The following is a 21,040-nucleotide window of genomic DNA, read 5'->3' as shown; positions in this document are numbered from 1 at the left end:
GTCAGTGTGATCAGGCGCACAATTGTGTGGCCATCTTCCTTTCCCTGCGGAGTTAGGAGGGTAACATTAGAGGAGACATGAATAATCATTTTTTTCAGCATTGTCTGTGCAAAAGTGAAAAATGAAAAAAAAAAAGCTGCGTAGTACCAAGGTGATTAAAGAGCTGCTTGCTCCCAGGCCACTCCTGTCTTATCATGCCATCGCCCAAACAGAACCCGGATCCAGTTCCACTGGAAGCCCAAAAGGAGCAGGAGGAAAGTACTCCTCCTCCACCCCACCTACACACTTATAAAGGATAAAAACGTCAGTTTTGTATGTCATTTTGAAACAAGGCCATCCATTGCTCACAACCTATGTGTCCTGCAAGGGCAAACATTGTTCTACAATCATTTCTGCATTTACAGAACCTGTTACGAGAGTCCGGGCCGCTGCTCAAATCTGAAACGTAACATCCTGACAGCGACTAGTGAGGAACGGGGGATTTGGGCTTTGAAATGTAAGTGACAGTATACTTTGGGTATTTGGGGGGATGTGAGTGGAGAAGAGGAGGGGGGGAGGAATCAGGAGCCAGGTCTGTAAGCTCTTCATGCCAGGGACCTCCTCCTTTACATCAGCTGTTTGGGCATCTGCCAGTACTACAAATGTAAGAAACACTAACATAATTAAACATCACCAATCCTTTATTAAACAAGGAGAAAAATAAATAGGAAAAAAAAAATCACAACAAAACATTTTAGTAACAGAACACACAACACAAACTGTCAAATCAGGTGAAACAGTTCCCTGGAGCAACGCTGCTTTGGAAGGGCTCTGACATGAAAACGTTTGAGTGTTGGGCTTACGTGTGAATAACAATTTTTAAGAAAGCACTTACAGTAAAACTTCTATATGAAATGTTGAAAACAAGGTTCCTGACAGCGACCAGCTTTTTACTAATTGTGGTCTTTTTTGTTATACAAACTCTTGCCTACTCCAAGCAAGGCAGGCCCTTCTGATCCAGGCTGGAGTTTGTCAGTTGCCGTAAATCTAAGCATGTTGGGATCTGTAGTCTTAATTCTGATTTAGAAATCCAATGCTGCCTACAATCTCACATTTCTAAGTCAATGACAGTAAGATGGACCAACTCAATGTCTGCTGCTGGCTTGGCATCCAATGCTAGTTTCTGCATCAGTATATTTAAAACATGCAACCACTGGTCGAGTGCCCCAGATTCTCGTCGGAGGGTTTTGGTGGCCATTTTGAAAAAATATCTGTCTCCTGCCTCCTATCACTAGCAGGGTCGCCATCCACATTTTAATTTAAATCCGTTTACCCTCCTTCCCACATCATTCATCTGCAGAGACATCACTGGCATTAGCCAAATAATCAGCAAAGTCACTTCCTAACAGTGATTGAGAGTCACAACAACTCCCTCATTAGTGACTCGGCAGGCTGATTGTCCTGGCCTAGGGTTGCCACCTCTCCCGGACACAGGGGTAGGCAATTCCAATCCTCTGTTGCCACAAGCCAGTTGGGTTTTTAAAGATGTCCACACTGACAGTGCATGAGATGCACTTGCTTGCAGTGGAAGCAGTGCATGCAAATAGTTACCTCTCATGCATCGTCAGTGTAGATACCTTGTGGCACTCGAGGACGGGAGTTTGCCTACCCCTGCCCTAATGCAATTGAAAAGGCTGATCTAGCCCTAGTTTTGCCCCATTGTATGTATGGAGGTGCAGTTTTGATTTTCTTAGGGAAATCAATAGATTAGCATCTCCAGATCTATACCTCCATGCAGGAGGACTGGGTCAGCCTGTTTGGTGAGGTGACAACCCTGCCCTGACCTCCAACTACGAGTCCTCGCTTTTTTCTTTTTTTTTTAACTGCATGCTGAAAATGAGAGCGAAATGATAGCTCTCAAAGCCTGAGGGCCAAAGCCAGAGCCTCTTCTGCTTTTACATCCCACAGCAGCAGCAACAACCACCAGCTCCTGCACTCCATAAGGCAGGTATCTGTTTAATTCTTATTTCTGCCTGACAGTTCTCAAGAGTCTTTTGTAGCAGTTTTCAAATGCCAGAGTTTAAAATTGCTCAAAATGGAAAATAGGGAAGAGGAGGAGATTCCAAAATGTTCCATAGATGCATTGAAAGGAACAGTTAGGAGGAAGTGAAACTAGGATTCTCTTCCCCCGAAGAGCAAGCAAAGAACACATCCTGAGCTTCAGTTTCCAGGTTTTCTCTGCGGTAAACTTTTCTTTTAAGGCATTTTCAACTAGAACGCCGAGCGTCTCTAGCCTTAAGCCGCAGGTCAGGCAAGAGCTGCGGGTAACTCAAGCTAGCTGCCCATAGAGGAGTTGTAATTAAAGTTCTTTGAGATTGGAGAATTTCACTGCCATGAGTGTGCCTCTTACATATTTTTTTCATAAGTAAAATATCTCCAGACCAAGGCTAACGGAAGCCTCAGGTCTAACACCCGCACTGATGATCGCTTCTGATGCATCGGGGAAGAAGTGAATAAAAGCCTCAACGCCTGCTTTTCCAGCCATGCAGACGGAATGATTTAACCTTGCTCACGCTTCGGCTGGCGGAGCAACTGTTCAAAACCACAGAGAATTATCTGGGAGCACTGACAACAAAGATTTGAATTTCCTTAAAAAGAAAAGAAGAAACCAACCAAAAAACAAGTATTCTAGAATTGTTAAAAAAAAAGCGGTATTTCTTGTTTGAGGATTGGGGCGATGAGGAGAACGGGATTCAATTAAAGGCGCTGAGAACAGGGAAACCCAGCCAGTAGGGATGTGCCTGCCTGCATGAAATATTCAGCAAAATATGGCAAATCTTTGGAAAGAAAATGGGGAAAACAAATAAACTTTCCCTGAATTCTGAGAGTCTGATGCCCATATTTTCTTTTAAGAAACAGACATTGTTTTTGCTTTTTTTTTTTTTTTTTTTTTGCAGGGGGGTGGGGAGAATTTCTTGCCAAAAGTGCACAGTTTTTCCAGAAACGCAAATGTTCGTCCAGAATCTGGTACCTCGATTCAAAACACACTCAAAGGCTATGGAAAATTGTGTTGCGTTTTCTTTTCATTTCTATATATATATATATATATTTGTTAATCTCGCCCACATTTTTTGTCCTCAACAACTATTTGCCAAAATATTCTACACATTTTCAAGAACGTGGCTTAGAATATGTTGCTGAAGTCTGGCTTGGAACTTGGCTCAGAAAGGAGGCCTCGAGGTGGCCCCCAGCACTCTCATACATCCCCCACCCAACTCTGCTCCCACCCCCATCACCTGGGCTCTTAGTGCCAAATGGCTGATAACTTGGAAATCTTTTCTGTAGGAAAGAAAGAAAAAAAGTGCAACATTTTAAACTATTCTTTTACCCCCAAACCCCTCACTTGTCAGAAGACGTTATTTTCAGACCAACTGTGCGTAGTTGCTCGGCTACAAGATACTTTCAGAGTGAAAAATAACATAAAACGAAGAAGAAATTATATTTTAAAATTATTAAATTAAAATAACCTGCCACGGAGGACAGATGTTTCTCGCTAAAGCTACAACAAACCTCTTTCCTTTCATCCGTCTTCCACACACACCCCCGTTCCCCCATGCTGCATTTGAGATTATTCCAAACTGAGGTCCATGACCCAGAATACTAAAAGGACAGAAAAGATTCGTTTTCAAAATTGCTTCCAGCCTGATCGCAGCCTCTTCATCCTCAGCCTTAGGTCCTTCTCTGTCGATAAGAGGTCCCTTTAATTCGTCATAACTTAAAACCATAAATAGAATTAATACAAATTTATAGCTTAAATAAAATGACAGAAAGCAGACTGTGTCCCTGCTTAGTCCTTGCTCCTTCAGGAAATGTTGAGTGATAGAGAGAGAGATCAGTCCACACTATCCCACCAAGCTGGTCCAGGAAATATTTTCTCTCCTATGCTAAGCAAGTAGACCTGTCAGCCTCCTCTCCCTCATTGCTTTATAAGGGAAGAGTTCATCTCTACAATATCAGTCCTGGCCATCCTTGCTTGACGATATTCTAACGCTTGTCAGTTTGAACACGTCTGTTGAAGCTTTCCCTTCCTCTTATCATTTATTTTTCTCTAGTACATAATGTCCTTGCCTTCTAGTCTTCCTACAGGAAAAGCTGTCTGGATGAATGTCTTTCCTTCAGCTATCCTCCAGCGACATTTTCCCCCTTCCCCGTTGAACGTGGACATGTTTTAAGAGTTGAAAAGGAGTCTTGAATCCAAAATGCCACAGGGATAGATGAGGGTTCAGTGAGCAAAAAAAGAGATTACGGTTGCCCCCACAAGACCCCCTGTGTGGGTGAATGATAGAAGGACTGGAGAGGGAGGAGGGGCCTGGGCTCCCGCAGCTAAGAATGGGCAAGTTTGAGCGTAGAAGCCTCTCTCAGGGCATACAGAGTTCTACGATCCGTGGACAGGACAGCCTCCAGCAGAAATAAGATTCAAGCTTCTGTGACTGTAAAGTAACGTTAGACTGCTTGTAGGATAAGAGCCCAGAGGATGTGCAACTTTGCTGTAGGCTTGCTGGAGAGAGAGAGGGAGGGATGATTTCCCCATCACTGGAGGCTCTGCAGGTAAATGGGTGCTTCCTCTTAGGTCTAGATCTCCAGCAAACTGCTTTGCTCAGGGCTCCTGCTGGCCTTTTCCTCTCCATTGGCCAAGCTGTCCTGCATACCGTTGGAGGGAGAAGTTGCTGCAGCTGCCACCTCATCCCTCTCAGCCTCTCCCTCTGTGGCTTTGATGCCACCGGCCTCAGTATGCGTTTTTTGGTGTTTGCTAAGATGGTCACTCCGGGTAAAGCGCTTATTACAGAGGAGGCAGGTGAACTTCTTCTCCCTGGTGTGGGTTCGGACATGCCTTTCCAGCTCATCAGACCTGGTGAACCTCTTCCCACAGAACAGCCAATTGCAGACAAATGGTCTCTCCCCTGTATGCCATCTCAAATGAGCCTTCAGGTGGGAGGCTTTGCCATAGACTTTCCCACAACCAGGGATGTGGCAGCTGTGGATGGGCTTCTTCCTCAGACTGGCCGCTGACGTCCCTAGCCGCTCAAGCTCCTGACAGTTGGGGCAGTCACAGGACGACCTGCCTGTTGTACTGCTGTAGGATCCCCCTCGAGGAGATTTAAGTCCAATGGAGCTGTCCAACAGTGAGTTGTTGGCCACTGGCTTGGGCTTGTACATGTCTTGGGACAACATGTGCTGGCCAGAAGGAAGGAGGTGAGGCGACGAGGTGATCCCGACAGCTGGGTAGGGGGCAGGGTTCAAAGTGGTAAAATCAGAACCATAGCTGGGTAGCTGAGCATTGATGGGATTCTGTGTTGGCATGGATTGGAGAGAGGACTGCAGGCCATCTGACTGGGGCTGGGCACTTAGCCAGTTGCTATTGGAATGCATGTCCCACCAAGAGGCTGTGGCATTCGTCGAGCTGCTGGAAATGCCAGGATGGATGCCAGCTTTATACCAGGAACCATATGGATGTGCCATGTCCAAGGAAGTATAGACATTGGGCAGACAGTCTGCTGAAGGGTGCCCCTTAGACACCAAGAGGGATGGGTCTTGAGAAGCAGAGGATGCTGGGAAGGAGAATGGATTATAGTCGGTGCTGTAGGCGGTGGAAGCTTGGGGGCTGGCAGAGGGTGACATTAAGCCGCTCCCACTGGGGTAGGTAGCAGTGTAGGAGTCCCCCATGATGTCAGAGCTTCTGCTTTTGGCGATGGACAGATCAGAGCTGAGGCTATAGAGTTTCTTCACAGAACTGTTCCCACTTTTCCCGGGTGTTGCCGAATCTCGGATGGGACTTGCACCACCAAACTTGTTGCAGGCTGCTGTCAGCATAGCCAGCGGACTGGAACCATATCTTGTTTCATCCTAGAAGCCGACAGAAAGAAGACAGTAAAAAAATATAAATATTTTGTCAAAAAAAAAAGAGTACTTACAGTATAAACTGCTGTATCATGTGCCTAAGAAATTCTTGGCTGCCACCTGTGCTAATACATTTCATAGTATCAAAAATGTGCAATGCGATAAGAAGATCTTTCGGATAACCTAGAGGAATTACAAGGATCAGGTTTAATGCCAGGTGCAGGATTGCAGGGACTGAAAATGACCACAGGGCCACCAAGTCAACTTTCATTTGATTAATATGTATACAGTAAATAGGGACGGTAACTTTCAAAGGGGCACACATGTGCATCGGGGCACACCTAGGGACACGGCTATTTTATCACACAGGCGCACGTATGCACCGATATTATAAAATAGCCTGGGCGCGTCTAGGTGTCCACCCTAGTTTGCAACTGGACGTACCCAGCTGCGCACATCGGAGCACGAGCCGTGCAAGCCAGGGAATCTTATAACAGCTGTGCCTGCACGCCATGACCAGTTTCACCAGTCCATCCACCATTTTGCCCAGACTAGAGAGAGGTCCTCTAAACCCCCCGTGGGTCTTTAGCCTGTACAGTTATCCCAGATCTTTTTTTTTTTGGGGGGGGGGGGGGGTTTAAGTTACACCTCCCCCATAACAGCTGTGCGGCACAGGAGTATTTGCACACTCATCTCTTGGCCACGCCCCTTTTGGAATCAGCTTGAGATATTCACATAGCGGGAAATGCGCGTGCAGGTGGGTGGCTTTTTAGAACCCAGCGCACGTGTGCATGTCCTTCGTGCACGCGCATCTCCCAATTGTGGCACGCAATTGGCTTTTAAAATTCATCTTTGATTGCACACAGCACTCTAAAAGACAAGTCATGCGGTCACAGCGGTGTTGCCTGGGAAGATCTGGCTTGGGTCTTCAGGGTGACCAGATTTTTTTGCCATGCAGGTGCAGAGGCTCCTCTCCCGTGCCCCGTTCCTGGGCCCACATCGCCACTCACACAGCCACCGCTGCCTGCCTGACTGCCTGCTCTGTTCTCACTCTAGCAGGAGTTCTGCTCCAGTGAAACGCACTGGAGAGCCCCGGCTCCAGCAAGAGCTGCTTAAGCTTTCAGCCAAGATTTAGATAGCGATAAATTAACCAGTGCATGGAGGAGACTCAAAAGTATAGGGGGAGAGGGAACAATCACAAGATAAACTCAACCTTTTGGATATTTTTAAAACTTAAAAGCTGGTTTCTGGCAGCAAAAAGAGACTGCAGTCACCAAATCACTGGTTAGCCTCACTTACGCAGAGAGAACATGGAATTCAGAGTGTGCTCTTTTTAAATTTAGCTCACATTTTTCCATTGGTATATCAAGGTGAGTTGTATTCAGGTATAAATACCTGTCTCTAAAGGGTTTATGATCTAAGTTTGTACCTGAGGCAATGGAGGATGAAGTAATTTGTCCACGGTCACAAGGAATATCAGCAGTATTTTGATCCTGGTTTCCCTGGTTCTCAGCCTGCTGCTTAAACACTAGGCTACTCCTCCACTTGCTGACATCGTACAAGGATCATCCCTGTGTCTGTTATCAAACCACATCCTGGACTATGTATTCCATTTTAACTCTGCAGTAACTGTGTGTGTGTGTGACAATGGATTTTAACCAGTGGCTAGTAGTCATAAAGCAGTCCCAGGCAACTCTGAGGGCCCACCAGAAGGGCACTGTCCAAGGAACACTCAGCTCTGTAGTTTTCCCACTTAAACCTTTGAGAATCTCTGGTCAAAATTTATAACTCTGAAGCAATTTCCACCACTCCATATCAGCATTCATCTAACTCCTCCCCCCCTCCCCACGATCTCAATCTTGGGGAAAAAACCTGCAGGAAAACTGTTTTCCTGGATTAGTTTTTTCTTCTCTGTGCGACTGCCATTGGCGGAAACTCCGTCCTGTCAGTCACACCCAGGAAAATGGGTGGAGTTTGAAACTATGATGGGGGGACCGCTCATCACGGGGCCATATGCAGTCGCCTGCCTTCCTCTCAGGGCCAGCAGAAGCATTAGGCGGGGTAGACGGTGGCCTTGGGCACCGGCAGTTTCGAAAGGACGGAGGAGATGAGAAGCGGTTTTGGGGTATGTGTTTCTTTGAGGAGCTGGGGGTCGTGTGGAGAGACAGAGACTCCTGCTTCCCATTGGCTTCTGTTCTCAAGTTTTTTTTGTGTGTGTGTGTTTTTTTAATGGTTTTAATTGAATTAGTTTGTGGTGTTTTAAAGCCTCTTCTCTGAAATTGCTTCCTTTTTTCCTGTGTTTTCAATCTGATTCTTGGAAGCCGAGGGCTTGCCAGCCCTGACATAGTGTAAAAACATTCCACTCTTGTGGGAACACTGATAGATTTCTCTCACGCTAAGACTTTGTCTTCTCTCTTCAAAATTCACGTTACGTACCAATGCTGAGGCAGATATTGCAGATACAGATAATGTTTCTTTTCTCCTATTCCCCTTTTATGGAGATCGTGGGGTCCAGCAGAATGGACTACCCTCCTCTCTCTGGTTCTAGCCAAACTGATCACCACACCTTCATTTAATTATCTATTTTCCTTGGCTAGAACATTTGTGGTGCTTTCCGCTTAGCTAGGCTGTGTCACCTCAGAGATTTGTTCAGTAACTGCCCTGCTTGAAAAAAAAAACTTCACTATTATTTACTTCCTTTTCCTCTTATCTCCTCATAGAACATTTAATGTAAAAGTCTCCCAACACTTTTAAATCAATTTCTTCTTCCTCCTAAAACATGCGACAGCATCAATAACAACAACAACAAAAAAACCCGGGCCTTGTGGGACAGCGAATTCCTGGACTATACTTTTTTTTTGTCCCAGAATCCGAGGCCATAGTTACACCCCGGCAGGAGCTCCAGAGAATGTAACCTACAGTTAATCCAGTACTAAGACCCCAATATTCACAGCTCCACCAGTGTGCGCCTCACTCCTGCCCTGCACTATTCTCTGTTATTCTAGTACAAATAACTGCCCCCCCCCCCCCCAACATACACACATATAGTTCTGTGAATTCACCTCAGTCCTTCCCTGCAGCACCCTGTTATTCCAATACTGAGACACAGGCATACGACACTGTCGGTCTTGCCGTGCAGTGCCCTGTTATTCCAGTGCCGAGACCCACACACACTAGGTTCTAAGAATCTCTTAATTTGCAATGATATTGTGACATGAATAGACTGTGCATAATCATGCAGCACCATCCTACTCTACTCTCGAGTGGATCTCGATTCCGTAACCTTTTCAGTTTGCCTCCCTACCTAGCATTAGCCATCAGTCTGGATCCAATGTAACTGGAGTCTGCAAAGTGTACCCCACTGGAAGAGATCTAATCAGTAACAGCGTCCAACTCTTATTTATTTATTTATTTATTTTTAACTTTTATATACCGACATTCCTGTATAAAATACAAATCCCACCGGTTTATAATAAAACATAACTTCGCCTATGAGCGTTACATAGAACAATCAACAAATTATACTAAAAAGCATACATTACCTTTGTCAGAAATGTAAAACAATTATAAAGAAGAAATTGATAACAAGGGGAATATTTAAAACTAGGGGATGCACGAAAGGGTGCACAAAGGGGAATGCCCCTTTGGCGTGCGATGCATGGCGCGCGGCGCCTGCTGGCTTGGCGCCTTTAACGGATCAGTTCCGTGAGCGATGACGTCGGGGGAGGGGCGGGTCCCTCAGACCTTTTATTCGTTTCAAATTCATCATCTCTTCCCAGTTTCAGTGCTGCTTTTTTTCTTTTTTCTATTTCTCTATTTCTCTAAAGACCCCCAGCAATCAAGTCACCACCGAGTGACTTCTGTTAGGCGGTGTGGACTTATCTTTGTTTCTTCTAGAGGTGTGTGTGTGTGTGTATGCGCAGAGCTGTCGCAAACCATTTTGCCAAGCAGCCAGTGGTGAGGATGCGCTCGACTTTTCAAGACCATGCAGGTCTTGAAAAGTCGAGCGCATCCTCACCACTGGTGATCTCGAAAGCTCATGTACAAAGGTCAAATTCATCTACTGTTCCAGGAAATGATGGCAGATCCTGAAGAGAGTGCAAGTTTCTCTAGGCTACTATATGTTAAGTCACCAGCAGAGGCTCCTTTCTATATTTCAGATGAATACTTATGCAGCTCCAGGAAGAAAAAGTGCAGAGTGCAACTGGGAATGTAAAGGAGTGGACCTGATGTATGTACTGACAGCACAACAGGTCTACAAAACAATATGGGCACAATATAAGAAGTATTACATTAACTGAACACAAGACCATCTCCTCCCTCATACAGTGCCATGAGAACACCTGTTCCACAGAATGTTTAAACCCAGGGGACTCAGACAGCAATAAACAAGAGCCCTGCCTTTTACAGTCTGAGAAACTGATAAATATGGGGTGACCTAGCCCAGGGAGAGCAGCGCTCGTTAGGATTTCCTTTCCTTGAATACACACCGCAGAAGCGCCCCACGAGGGGAGCCAGCTACACCCAGCCATCTGTCTGAGGAAAGGAGAAAGGTAACATTGGAAGAAAGGATTTAATACACCGTAAATCTAACAAGCTTTCTTGTTTTCGAGTTGTTAAACAAAGCCTGACTGTTGGCTGTGTCCAGCCGAGGACCCATCAAGAAAACGTCTTCCACAAATCCAGCAGGAGCAGGTCAGTTCAGAAAGATGTGGACCTGGCAGATTTGAAATTGCTAAAATCCCCTGCAAAATCCGCTCTTCTCTGGTCCAGTAACAGAGGCAAGAACGCTATAATAACCAGAAAATAATTCATACCACCCATCACCCAAAAATTCCTTCTCACGGATCCACAGAAGATAGCCTGGGGGGTGGGGGTGGGGGAATGGCTATAGAATAACATGATCCCCCCCTAACGAGTCCTCCCCACCAGTGCAAAAATGGTAGGATAAGATGCACTAGAAGAGTCTCCCTAATCCTGAATGTCAGTCCCTTTCTTCCTCAGCCTGCCAAGGTCTGGAAAAACCCTCAGGAAATAAAACGTTCTGGGGCAGATGTGCAAGCGATTCTGCCACAGGCAGAAAGGGGGAAACATTTTGAGTATTTTGGCACAGATGACTCCTCAGCCAGAAAAGGCCCAAGTGCAGCAGTTTGAGAGCAGCTTGCATACAGCGTAACAATTTCAGCATTAAAACAGGTTTGGGCTCCAAAGGCATTTCTTAGTGTAGTTGGCCATCCCTGCTGCCACACCGTAAAAACTAGGACCTAAATATTTAAAATGTGAGATCTACTGCCTTATAGAGTAACCAGATGCTTTTCCTCCTCCCTAAAGGAACTTAAGGGGTATCTAATTTCATCCTTTAATGTTTCTTGACCACTCTGTCCAAAACTGGCAACACATTCTGAAGCAGGTTTGTGAGTCTCTGAAAGCTGATGATTAAAATGCCAAAAAAGCGTGTCAGTGGTTTCCAGTTATTCTCCTAGTACAGAAAGTTAGGGGAATAATTTTATTTGCACTTTTTTTTTTTTTTTTTAACATGTCGAGGTGATTATACCTGGTTTAGTGGATCCAAAGCCCATACTAACTTTCCTTGACCCTTTCCTCCTAGTATAACCATAACAGCCACCAGTTACTCTGTCACTGTGACAAGTCCCATTTATAAAGCAACTTTCACAATGACAGGAAGAGAGGAGAGGGTCAAACGAAGACTTGGCCTCTGCAATAAAAATATCCTTTCTACTCAAGGAGGAATGGAGGAGAGATACACAAAGGGAAAATGGAGGGAGCGAGAAAACAGGGAGGAAGACATGACAGTGACAGAACATCCACTGCACAGAGACAGGAGTGTGCCAGAACCGAAAGAAGCGAGACCGCGAGAAGGCGATGCCGAACACAAACAAGCATGCCTTAACATCCAAGGATCCAGGAGTGAGTAAACAGAAAGAGAGGAGAACGCCCAAGCTATTTTCCACTGGAATCTCCCATTTTCACCCTCTCAGGCCCATCAGTCAACTACTGTTTTTCCTGGTAGCACTATTAAAGGAGAAGCTCACCTTTCATCCCAGGTTTGGTGGGGCTGGGGGTAGGGAGAGTGCTGGTGGTGATGTTATGTATTGTATGGTGTGCACAGTACTGATGGAGTATTCTGCGGCATAGCCTAACGCATAGGTGTAACCAGGTGGGGGGGGGGGCATAGCAGTGGCCAGAACTTAAACTGAGGGCAATTAGGGCGAGCTTGGCCACACCGAGTTCCCATCCTTAAAACTAATTTCAAAACTAATTATTATTAAACAGTACCGGTTTTAACTGAAGCACACGGGGCAGCTGTATGGGTCCTGGAGAAAGCAGGAGTCTTTTGCAAGGCCAATATAGAGGATTATCCTGAGATAGGGATGTGCTGAAGCTTTCCAGACCACACACATGTCCTTTCGTCAGATGCATTTGATGGTCTGGAAAACTCCTATGCATCCTCAGCTCAACATAATTCTCAGGCTGATGTAGACAGGTGTGTTCTGGCCAACATACAGCTTTGCCTACATTTGAATATTCATTTTGTTAGCTTAAAGTTTACTGCCGATGAGGCCTACTACTTCCACCCTGCACTTGCCTCTGCCGTCAAGGGACAATGGGGATCCCGTGAGAAGTAGAGGCTTCCTAAATTTGTGTCGGATGCAGTTCAAACCACAGGCTCCCTTATTTTCCATTGATCGTGTCAAGATAATGTATATTCTCTCCTTGTTGGGCGGCACTATTTGGCCTGGGCCTTTCCCCTCTGGGAAAGAGATGATTCTTGAATCGTTTCCTGAAAGAATTCGAGCAGATCTTCGATGAGCCTAGCCGTATGGCTTCCAAGCTGTCCGAAATCCTGTAGATAAGACAAGGTTCTCGGTCTGTGGGGGCATATGCAGTGCATTTCCTCTAAGCTGCATTGGGACAGTGACAGTCTGCAATCTTCAGGCAAGGGCTTTCAGAGTGCATAAAGAATGAGTTGGCTGCCAGGGATCTGCCTGAAACATTGAAGGGCCTAATCAGCCATTCGCCTAGACTTTAAGGTTCCAGAGGAGGGCCCAGAAAAGGGGTTTGGTCCATCACCCCATTCACCTTGCCCCAAATTTCCAGTGACCACCTGCTCACCTCCCGAGCCCGGACCGGCACCAGTAGAGGCCATGCCTGTTGACTGATTCAAGCTATCTGCAGAAAAGAAGCAAAGGCGCCACAATCTCAATCTGTGCCTATACTGTATTACACTGCATCTGGGCACTTTGCAAATCGTTATCCGAATAAGCTGGGAAACTCAAGGACCTAGGCCTGATAGGAGAGACCACCCTAGGTCATCCCTGCATCTCTCCACAATTGCTAGTACCAGTACATCTTTCCGTGGGAAACATTCTGTTAGATGCTCTTACCTTCTTGGATACTGGCACAGGTGGCATGTTCATCCATGAAGCATTGGTTCATCACTACTGGATACCCACAGTCCCATTGGATACTGTGCTTTTAATCTTGTCCATATACACAGATCCTTTGCTGAGCATGTTGCAAGAGCCACCATACCCCGCACTATTTAACAGGATTCTGCACAAAGAACAATCAAACTTTATGTCTTGTCTAAGTCAGTTAGTTAATGCCATCATCTTGGTGTTTGGGTAATTGCCAGGTTCTTGTGGCCTGGTTTGGCCTCTGTTGGAAACAGGATGCTGGGCTTGATGGACCCTTGGTCTGACCCAGCATGGCAATTTCTTATGTTCTTATCTTGGGCCTACCGTGGGCCTTCATCAGCCCCACATCAACTGTGCCATGTTACAGATCGCCAAGTGGAGCCCTAGCTGTCATTAGCAATGCCTCAAAGTTTCGCCTGTGGCACCCTTAGCTCAAACACGTACCTCAGAGCTCCCAGGTCTGCCACCACAATATACTGTTTTTGCAGATGTATTCAGCAAACAGCGGACTCATTGCTGCTACGACTGTGTCATAGACTTGGTCCCTGGCAAAGTTCTGACCATAGGCGCTCTGCCCCTGAAACAGAGGCTATATTAAAGAGAATGTATTTTTTATTTATAAAACTTATTATTACAATAAAATCTAATAAAAATTAAAAATAAAATAAAAATAAAATAATTAAAACATCAAAATAAAATTAGCAAATATCTAAAATGCAAGTACAAACCTGCCATCCTACCATTCTTATTCCTGCCTCCAGATATTTATCTGTCTATCAGTCAAGATTATAACTGGGGATCATAACAGACAACTCTTGTTCAAATTTAGTGCAAAAGCTTTGTAGCCATCAGCCAAGTTTTTATCTTTTGCCGAAATCAAATCAAATCAGTTTCCTCCCTAATAAACAGGGAGATATCATTCCAAAGTTTGGGTACAGTTATTGAGAAAGATCAATTTTGTAATCTAACATGTCAGAATCTCTTGACCAGGGGATGTTTAGATTGATAGCAATATTGTGAACATATGTTTCGTAAAGAATGTTTCCGTGAGATCCTATTAGACATATGAGGCGGGCCCAGATCCCACAAATTCTTTAAAAGTAAGCACCAGGAATTTGAATTTGCATCGCAGTTGACTGGTAACCAATGCAATTTCACAAGAAGCGATGCAGCAGACTCATCTTGGACAACCCAAAGCTAGTCTCAAGGCCATATTTTGGACCACTTGGAGCTTCTAAATCAAATTGCCTGGAATTCCCCAATAAATAAGATTACAGTAATCAATAACTGTAATCACAAGAGCATAAACTCTAGATTTTAATACCTATAAATTCAAGAAAGCTTTCAGTTGCCACATTAATTTCAATCGATTATAGGTGGAACGAAGCAAAGCATCGATTTGACTTTCCATAGACCAGTTTGAATTCAGCCTAACTCCAAGCAATCTCACATCTGTACTAGCTGTAACTAGTTGCCTCTCAATTAAAACCTGATATTTTTCCATGTAAGTGCCAATTTTCAAAATTTCAGGTTTTTTAGCATTCAAAACTAAAAGATTATCATTTGACCACTTCCCCATAGTCTTCATAAAATCACTAAGAAAAGAATTTGGACAGAGGCTTCATTTGCCCTTCTTCATCACCTGCTGGGGCTGGATTCTTTTTTGTAGGGAAGAAGGATGAGTCTTTACATCCCTGCATTGACTATTGTGGTCTTAGCTCCATTACAAAGAAGAAGCTATCCTCTTCCCTTGATCTCCAAACTCTTTGACCACCTTCAGGACACACAGATATTTACCAAGCTGGACCTCAGGAATGTATACAACCTAATAAGAATCCAAGAAGACGATGAATGGAAGACCGCCTTTAATAACCATGACAAACACTATGAATAGCTAGTGATACCCTTTGAGTTGTACAACTCCCCCACAGTCTTCCAGTTCATGGTCAACAAGATATTTTGGGACCTTCTCTACTCTCATATAGTCATTTACCTGGATGATATTCTAGTCTTCTCCAAGTCTCTGATGCAGCATCCATGTCTTGTAAAACAAGCCCTCCAGAGGCTCCATGAGCACCATCTCGACACCAAGGTAGAGAACTGAACCTTCAAACAGGAAGAATTTCCCTACTTGGTATATATTATCTCTCGCCAAGGCTTACATATGGGCCCAAATAAATTAAGGTCATACTGCAGTGGCCTTGATCTGCGGATCTCAAGGCTCTGCAGTGCTTCCTGGGGCTCACAAATTACTATAAGGGATTTATTCATGATTACTCCCCCTTGGCGGCCCTGCTCACAGCCCTGACTAAGAAATGCTCACCCACCAAAAACTGGACCAGGGACACTATCCAAGCTTTCAAGTGTCTCAAAGAGGAATTCACTCTGGATCAATGCCTTCACTACCCAGAACGATCCAAGCCATTCATCCTGGAGGTAGATGCATCTACCCTTGGGGCAGGTGCGGTCCTCCTGCAGCATAAACATAATGGTACACTCATGACCTGCTCCTATTTTTCAAAGAAATTCCTTCTAGCAAAGAAGAACTATACCACTGGAGATTGTGAGTTACTAGCGGTCAAACTAGCCTTGGAAGAATGGAGACACCTGCTGGAAGAAACCAATCACTTAGTAACTATCTTTATAGCTCACAATAACCTAGAATACTGAGTGCAAGCACAAAGACTGAACCCCGAGCAAGCCCGCTGGTCTTTTCTTTTTTTAAAATTGGTTTGACTTCAAATTCCAGTACCATCCCGCTGAGAAAAACTGCTGAGATGATGCCCTCTCTCACTCCTTTGTTACTGAGGGCTCTTTGGAATCCCCATGGCATATTATTGACCTTGCAAAAATTGTGGTTGCTGCCACATTCACAGTTCCTCCAGGGAAGACTGTGGTTCCCCATCACTTACAACAGACGGATCTTAGTGAGCTCATGATTCCTGCCTGGCGGGTCACCTTGTATTACCTGATTCTTGGAATTAATCATCTGACACTACTGGTGGCCCCAGATGAAGACCAATGTAAAGCATTACGTAGAGCCCTGTCCCACATGTGCCATGAATAAAAATGTACAAGCTCAACCTTGGGGGCTATTACTGCCACTGCCAGCCCCCAAGGACCCTGGACTTATTTGTCCACTGACTTCACAATTGACCATCCCCTCTCTGACAGCAAAACCACCATATAGGTGGTAGTGGATAGATTTTCTAAGATGGCTCATTTCTTGCCCCTCCCAGGCCTCCCATCATGCCTGAGCTGGCTAAAATCTTTGTTCAACATATCTTCCATCTGCATTCTCTCCCCCTTCACATTCTCTCAGACCAGGGAGTTCAGTTGACAGCCTGATACTGGAAAGGCTTGTGCAGGAAATTTGGGATTACATTGGATTTCACCTTGGCCTACCACCCTCAGAGTAGTGGGCAAACCAAGTGAGTAAATCAAAGCCTCAAGGCTTTTCTATGAGCCTATGTGAGCCAACAGGAGGATAACTGGGCATCCCTCCCCCCATGGGCTGAATTCTGACCAAATAACCATGTGAATAGTTCCACAGGGTCATCACCCTTTTACAAAGTGATAGGGCAGAATCCCCATACACCAAGACCTGTTCCAATCTCTGTCCCTTGCCCGGCAGCTAACCTGATGGGACAGGAACTCCAGGAGCTTTGGCAGAAGACACTCCGCGTCCTAGAACAAGGGCGGAGCATTTTTAAAAACATGCAGACAATAAACATCGCCCAGTGCCTCAACTTCGCCCAGGAAACCTGGTTCGGTTCAGCACTAAAAACCTATGCTTGAAAATACCATCAAAGAAACTTGCACTGCAATTCATGGGTTCATTTCCTATTGAGTGACAATCGAGTGTAGTGACTTAGAAGCTGAAATTGCCAGAATCCTTACGGATTCATGATGTGTTCCATGACTCTCTGTTGAAACCTACAATTCTCTCTTGGCTGGGCAGACCGCCTCTCCAGACCATCAAAGTTATTCTGAAGGAAGACACTGAATTTGAGCTCCAGGAGATTTTAGAGTACAGAAAAGTGTGAAACCAGTTATATTATCTCATCTCCTGGAAAAACTATGGACCCAAAGAGAATTCTTGAGAGTTGGCCTCCAACCTGCAACCCTCCCTAACTCATATCTGAGTTCCACAGAAGATTACCCATGAAGCCTAGACCCAGAAGAATAGGGAAGGGGCTTTGGGGGAATAATGTTACATTTAACAACTTGGGAAAACCCCCTTGAGCCACCTCACTTGCCCCCAATGTTGCCAACAGAGCTCCGTTGACTGGGATGCCACCAGCAGTCAGGCCTCACCCACTCAGGACGCTGCCTTGGACTTTGAACACAGCTCAATGCGGCATGAGATGCCACCAGCTGCTGCTCCTCCTGACTTTCTCTAGGCCTGTCATCCACCCTTGTCTCTCCAGTATTTCCTCATCCTGTGTCTTCTGTGTATCTTCGTCCACCCTTGGCCTGAATCTTCAGATCTTGACCTCTTACTTGGAACTCAATACAATTGCCTGCTATCTGGATCTGACCTCTTGCCTGTTGCTGACCATTCTTGCTAGCTGCCTGCCCTGACCCAGCGTGCCACTGGACTCTTGCTCTAGCCCCTGTCCTAAAGACCCACCTAAGACCTGCTGGCCACCAGAATCCAAGGGCTCAACCTGTGGGAGAGGCAGCTGGTACAGGTGAAGCTCCAATCTATCCCGCTACAGGGCACGTTGCCAGCTGTATACAAGGCTGCATCAACTACGCAGCACAAAGGGCTCATATCCATGCCACCCTTCCCAGGTGTTAAAATGTGTGATTACTGCTTTGGCCTGTCTGTGTGTGTATGTCTGAAACACTAACATGCAGTCTGTGGCAGGGATGTGCATTTGGATGATCTGAATGTGAAAACTGATCCAAATGAGGTGATTTTAGATTTGGTTCGGGTCATCCAAAGCAAATGGGCACATTTCTCTGAAAAATCTTAGTCCTATTTGACTCATTCCGTTTGGTGCTGTTAAAGTCTATGACAGAAGTAAGCAATGCATTGATTTTTTTCTTTTTATTTCAAGCCAGACAGAGCACAGCCGGCTAGGAATAGGACAAGGAAGAAGCAGGACTAATTATGTTTTATAACTTTTCCAACTAACCTATCCCAGCTGACAGTTGCATGGATTGACTGATTTTATTTTTTTTGGTGAAAGTAAAACTAAGAACACATTAAGCAGCCAGTGACCATTTTGTTCAGTCCTTTCTCTGCTGGATCTCAGAGAGGGAAACAGATATATGGCCATGAGCAGATCTATTGTAGTATTTTATAACCCACATGTATGATATACACGTTTTGTAAAATATGTGTATCTCTGCCCTGAAATATACATACATATGTAGGCTTACACGCAAATACATGCAGTGCATTGAAAAAATGTATGTCAATGAATTGAATGCATATACTTTTCCAACATGCTCCCATCAAGGAAATTACTAGGTTTACCAATTAGTCCACCAGTTAGCCCAGTCCTTCTGCAGGTCATTGAGACCCTCCTAGTTCTTCCATGCACACTGGTGACAACATGCCTTATGTCATTCTAAATTGGCATTGGTATTCTGCACCCCCAACCCCCTTGCCGTCCATGCTCTACAATTTTAATAATAACTCATCTTTCTGGGCTCTAGACTGGGAGTCCATTTCTTGGTTTATGACATAGGACTGGGGTAGACATTCTATGCTTGTTTACACTTGCACATTTGGACAATTGTAATGCCATATATTGCTTCCCAAAGAAACAATGAACAAACTACAAATGATAGAAAATGTATTTGCCAAAACAATCTCAGGTAGCAGAAATTGAGAATATACTTGCCCCTCTTAATATCCCCATTTCCCCCTGGATAAAATTTAGAATTTTCTGTCTCACCTTCAAGGCAATAAAGAGCATCAGCCGCACTGGTCAAGAAAATGAGGTTCCAAAACAATTATCTAAAAGTCAAGCCAAAAAACAACAGCTGGATACCCTATCCCTAAAAGCACTCAGATTGAGGAAAACAAGATCTAGAACCTTCCAAGGTGTGACACCAGTTGCTCCCCATTTCCCAAAACTTTAGGGCCAGATCTTAAAAGATACACACGGGCGTAGATTTGTTTACGCAACCGGCAGCAAACAAATCTACGCCCGATTTTTATAACATACACACGCTGCGGGGTGCACACGTGCACCTTGCGCGCGCAAAGCCCAAGGGGAGCCCCGATGGCTTTCCCCGTTCCTTCCAAGGCCACTCCAAAATCAGAGCGGCCTTGGAGGGAACTTTTTTTCTGGCCCCCCCCCCCCATCTTCCCCTATCTAAACCCACCCCTTCATCCCTAACTAAATCCCCCCCCACACACACACACACACACCTTTGCTCCAAAAGTTACGCCTGCCTGAGGCAGGTGTAACTTGCGCGAGCCGGCCAACTGCCGGCGCGCTGTGCCGGAGCACTCGACCCCCACCCCCTGACTGCCGCCACGCCCCCGGACCACCCATTTTGGAAAGTCCCGGGACATGCGTCCCGAGACTTGCGCATGCAGCCAAGCCTATGCAAGATAGGCTCGGCACGCGCAGGAGCAGCTTTTCGGGGGTTAGACGCATATGTTACGCGCATAACCCTTTGAAAATCTGCCCCTTAGAGAATAACTTTCAAAACCGTATGGCAAAGACTCCAGTTGTTGTTTTAAGCATGTTTTATCTGTTGCTTTATTGTTTTATTTCTGTCCTGTTTTATTGATTTTAGTTTGCTCCTTTGTATTTGATATTTCATTGGATTATGGATATTTTACTGTAAACCGCCAGGCAAAGTTGATAGGCAGTCTATAAATTTTAAATAAATCGCAAGTATTTTATAACATATGCATATAATATATGTGTGTTTTATAAAATACCTGTATCTCTACTTTGCAAGCACATATGTAGGCTTACGTGCGAATGTATGCAATGCATTGAACACATGTATCTATTTTAAAAATATATGTGCGTATATTTTACATGTGAAAACAAAAAAGGACTTGCTCGCGTAAATCCGGGTTTCCATGCATAATTTTAAGACATGCACACGTAAATGAATTTAGCCAGTTTACCAATTAATCCATCCATTCACCCAGTCCTTCTCCAGGTCATCCAGACCTTCCTAGGTCTTTAGCTTGAACTCTCTTTGGTTCACCCAGAGCTCCCATCCAGTCAGTACCACACCATAAATACGTTTAACATCACGTATGCCAGATAATTAGCAAGTGTAAAACATTTAGCAATTGTATGTACATGTCTTTTAAAATAGCGACTTACATGTGTGTTGGCCCTGCTCAAGTACGCCCCTAGACCTTCCCATTTGCACATGCGTACATGTGCAAGCAAAGTGAAAATCCAGATAGATTTTCGACTTTTATGAAATATGGAGTACGCAAGTAGAAGTTATGCACATATGTCTTCATTTTTATGCACATAACATTTTGAAAATTCACCCCATAGTGACTACTTGGACTTCTGGCACCAATTAAAAAACAAGATTCTTCAGCCAACTGAAAATATAGGGAGACCAATATTCAGAAGCCATGTAGATGAATAACTTTTACAATGGTGATATTTGAAATCGTATATGGCTAAATTCTAGCAGCATAATTTGGGGGCAGGTGGGAGGCGTTTCAGGGCAGGCCAGAGTTAGCCACATAAGTTATTCAGAGTTAGCTGCTTAACCAA

General features: G+C 44.9%; 1 protein-coding gene across 4 annotated transcripts in view; it reads right to left on the bottom strand.

Annotated features, from left to right (window-relative positions):
• Positions 1 to 1,850: 1,850 nt before the first annotated feature.
• The window catches only part of SP7 (Sp7 transcription factor), a 50,249-nt gene continuing 31,059 nt past the window's right edge, over positions 1,851 to 21,040 (bottom strand). For 3 of the 4 annotated variants that reach the window (XM_029595218.1, XM_029595219.1, XM_029595217.1), the window contains exon 2: positions 1,851 to 5,883. In XM_029595218.1, the coding sequence (XP_029451078.1) occupies positions 4,612 to 5,883 (1,272 nt within the window). In that variant the 3' untranslated portion in view covers positions 1,851 to 4,611. Of the gene's footprint in view, positions 5,884 to 13,760; positions 13,897 to 21,040 lie in introns of those variants that run through there. The other variant, XM_029595221.1, reaches the window with a different exon arrangement.

Source organism: Rhinatrema bivittatum, chromosome 3 (assembly GCF_901001135.1).
Source record: "Rhinatrema bivittatum chromosome 3, aRhiBiv1.1, whole genome shotgun sequence".
NCBI classification, from domain to species: Eukaryota; Metazoa; Chordata; class Amphibia; order Gymnophiona; family Rhinatrematidae; genus Rhinatrema; species Rhinatrema bivittatum.
This window is presented reverse-complemented; position numbering and strand designations above follow the sequence as displayed.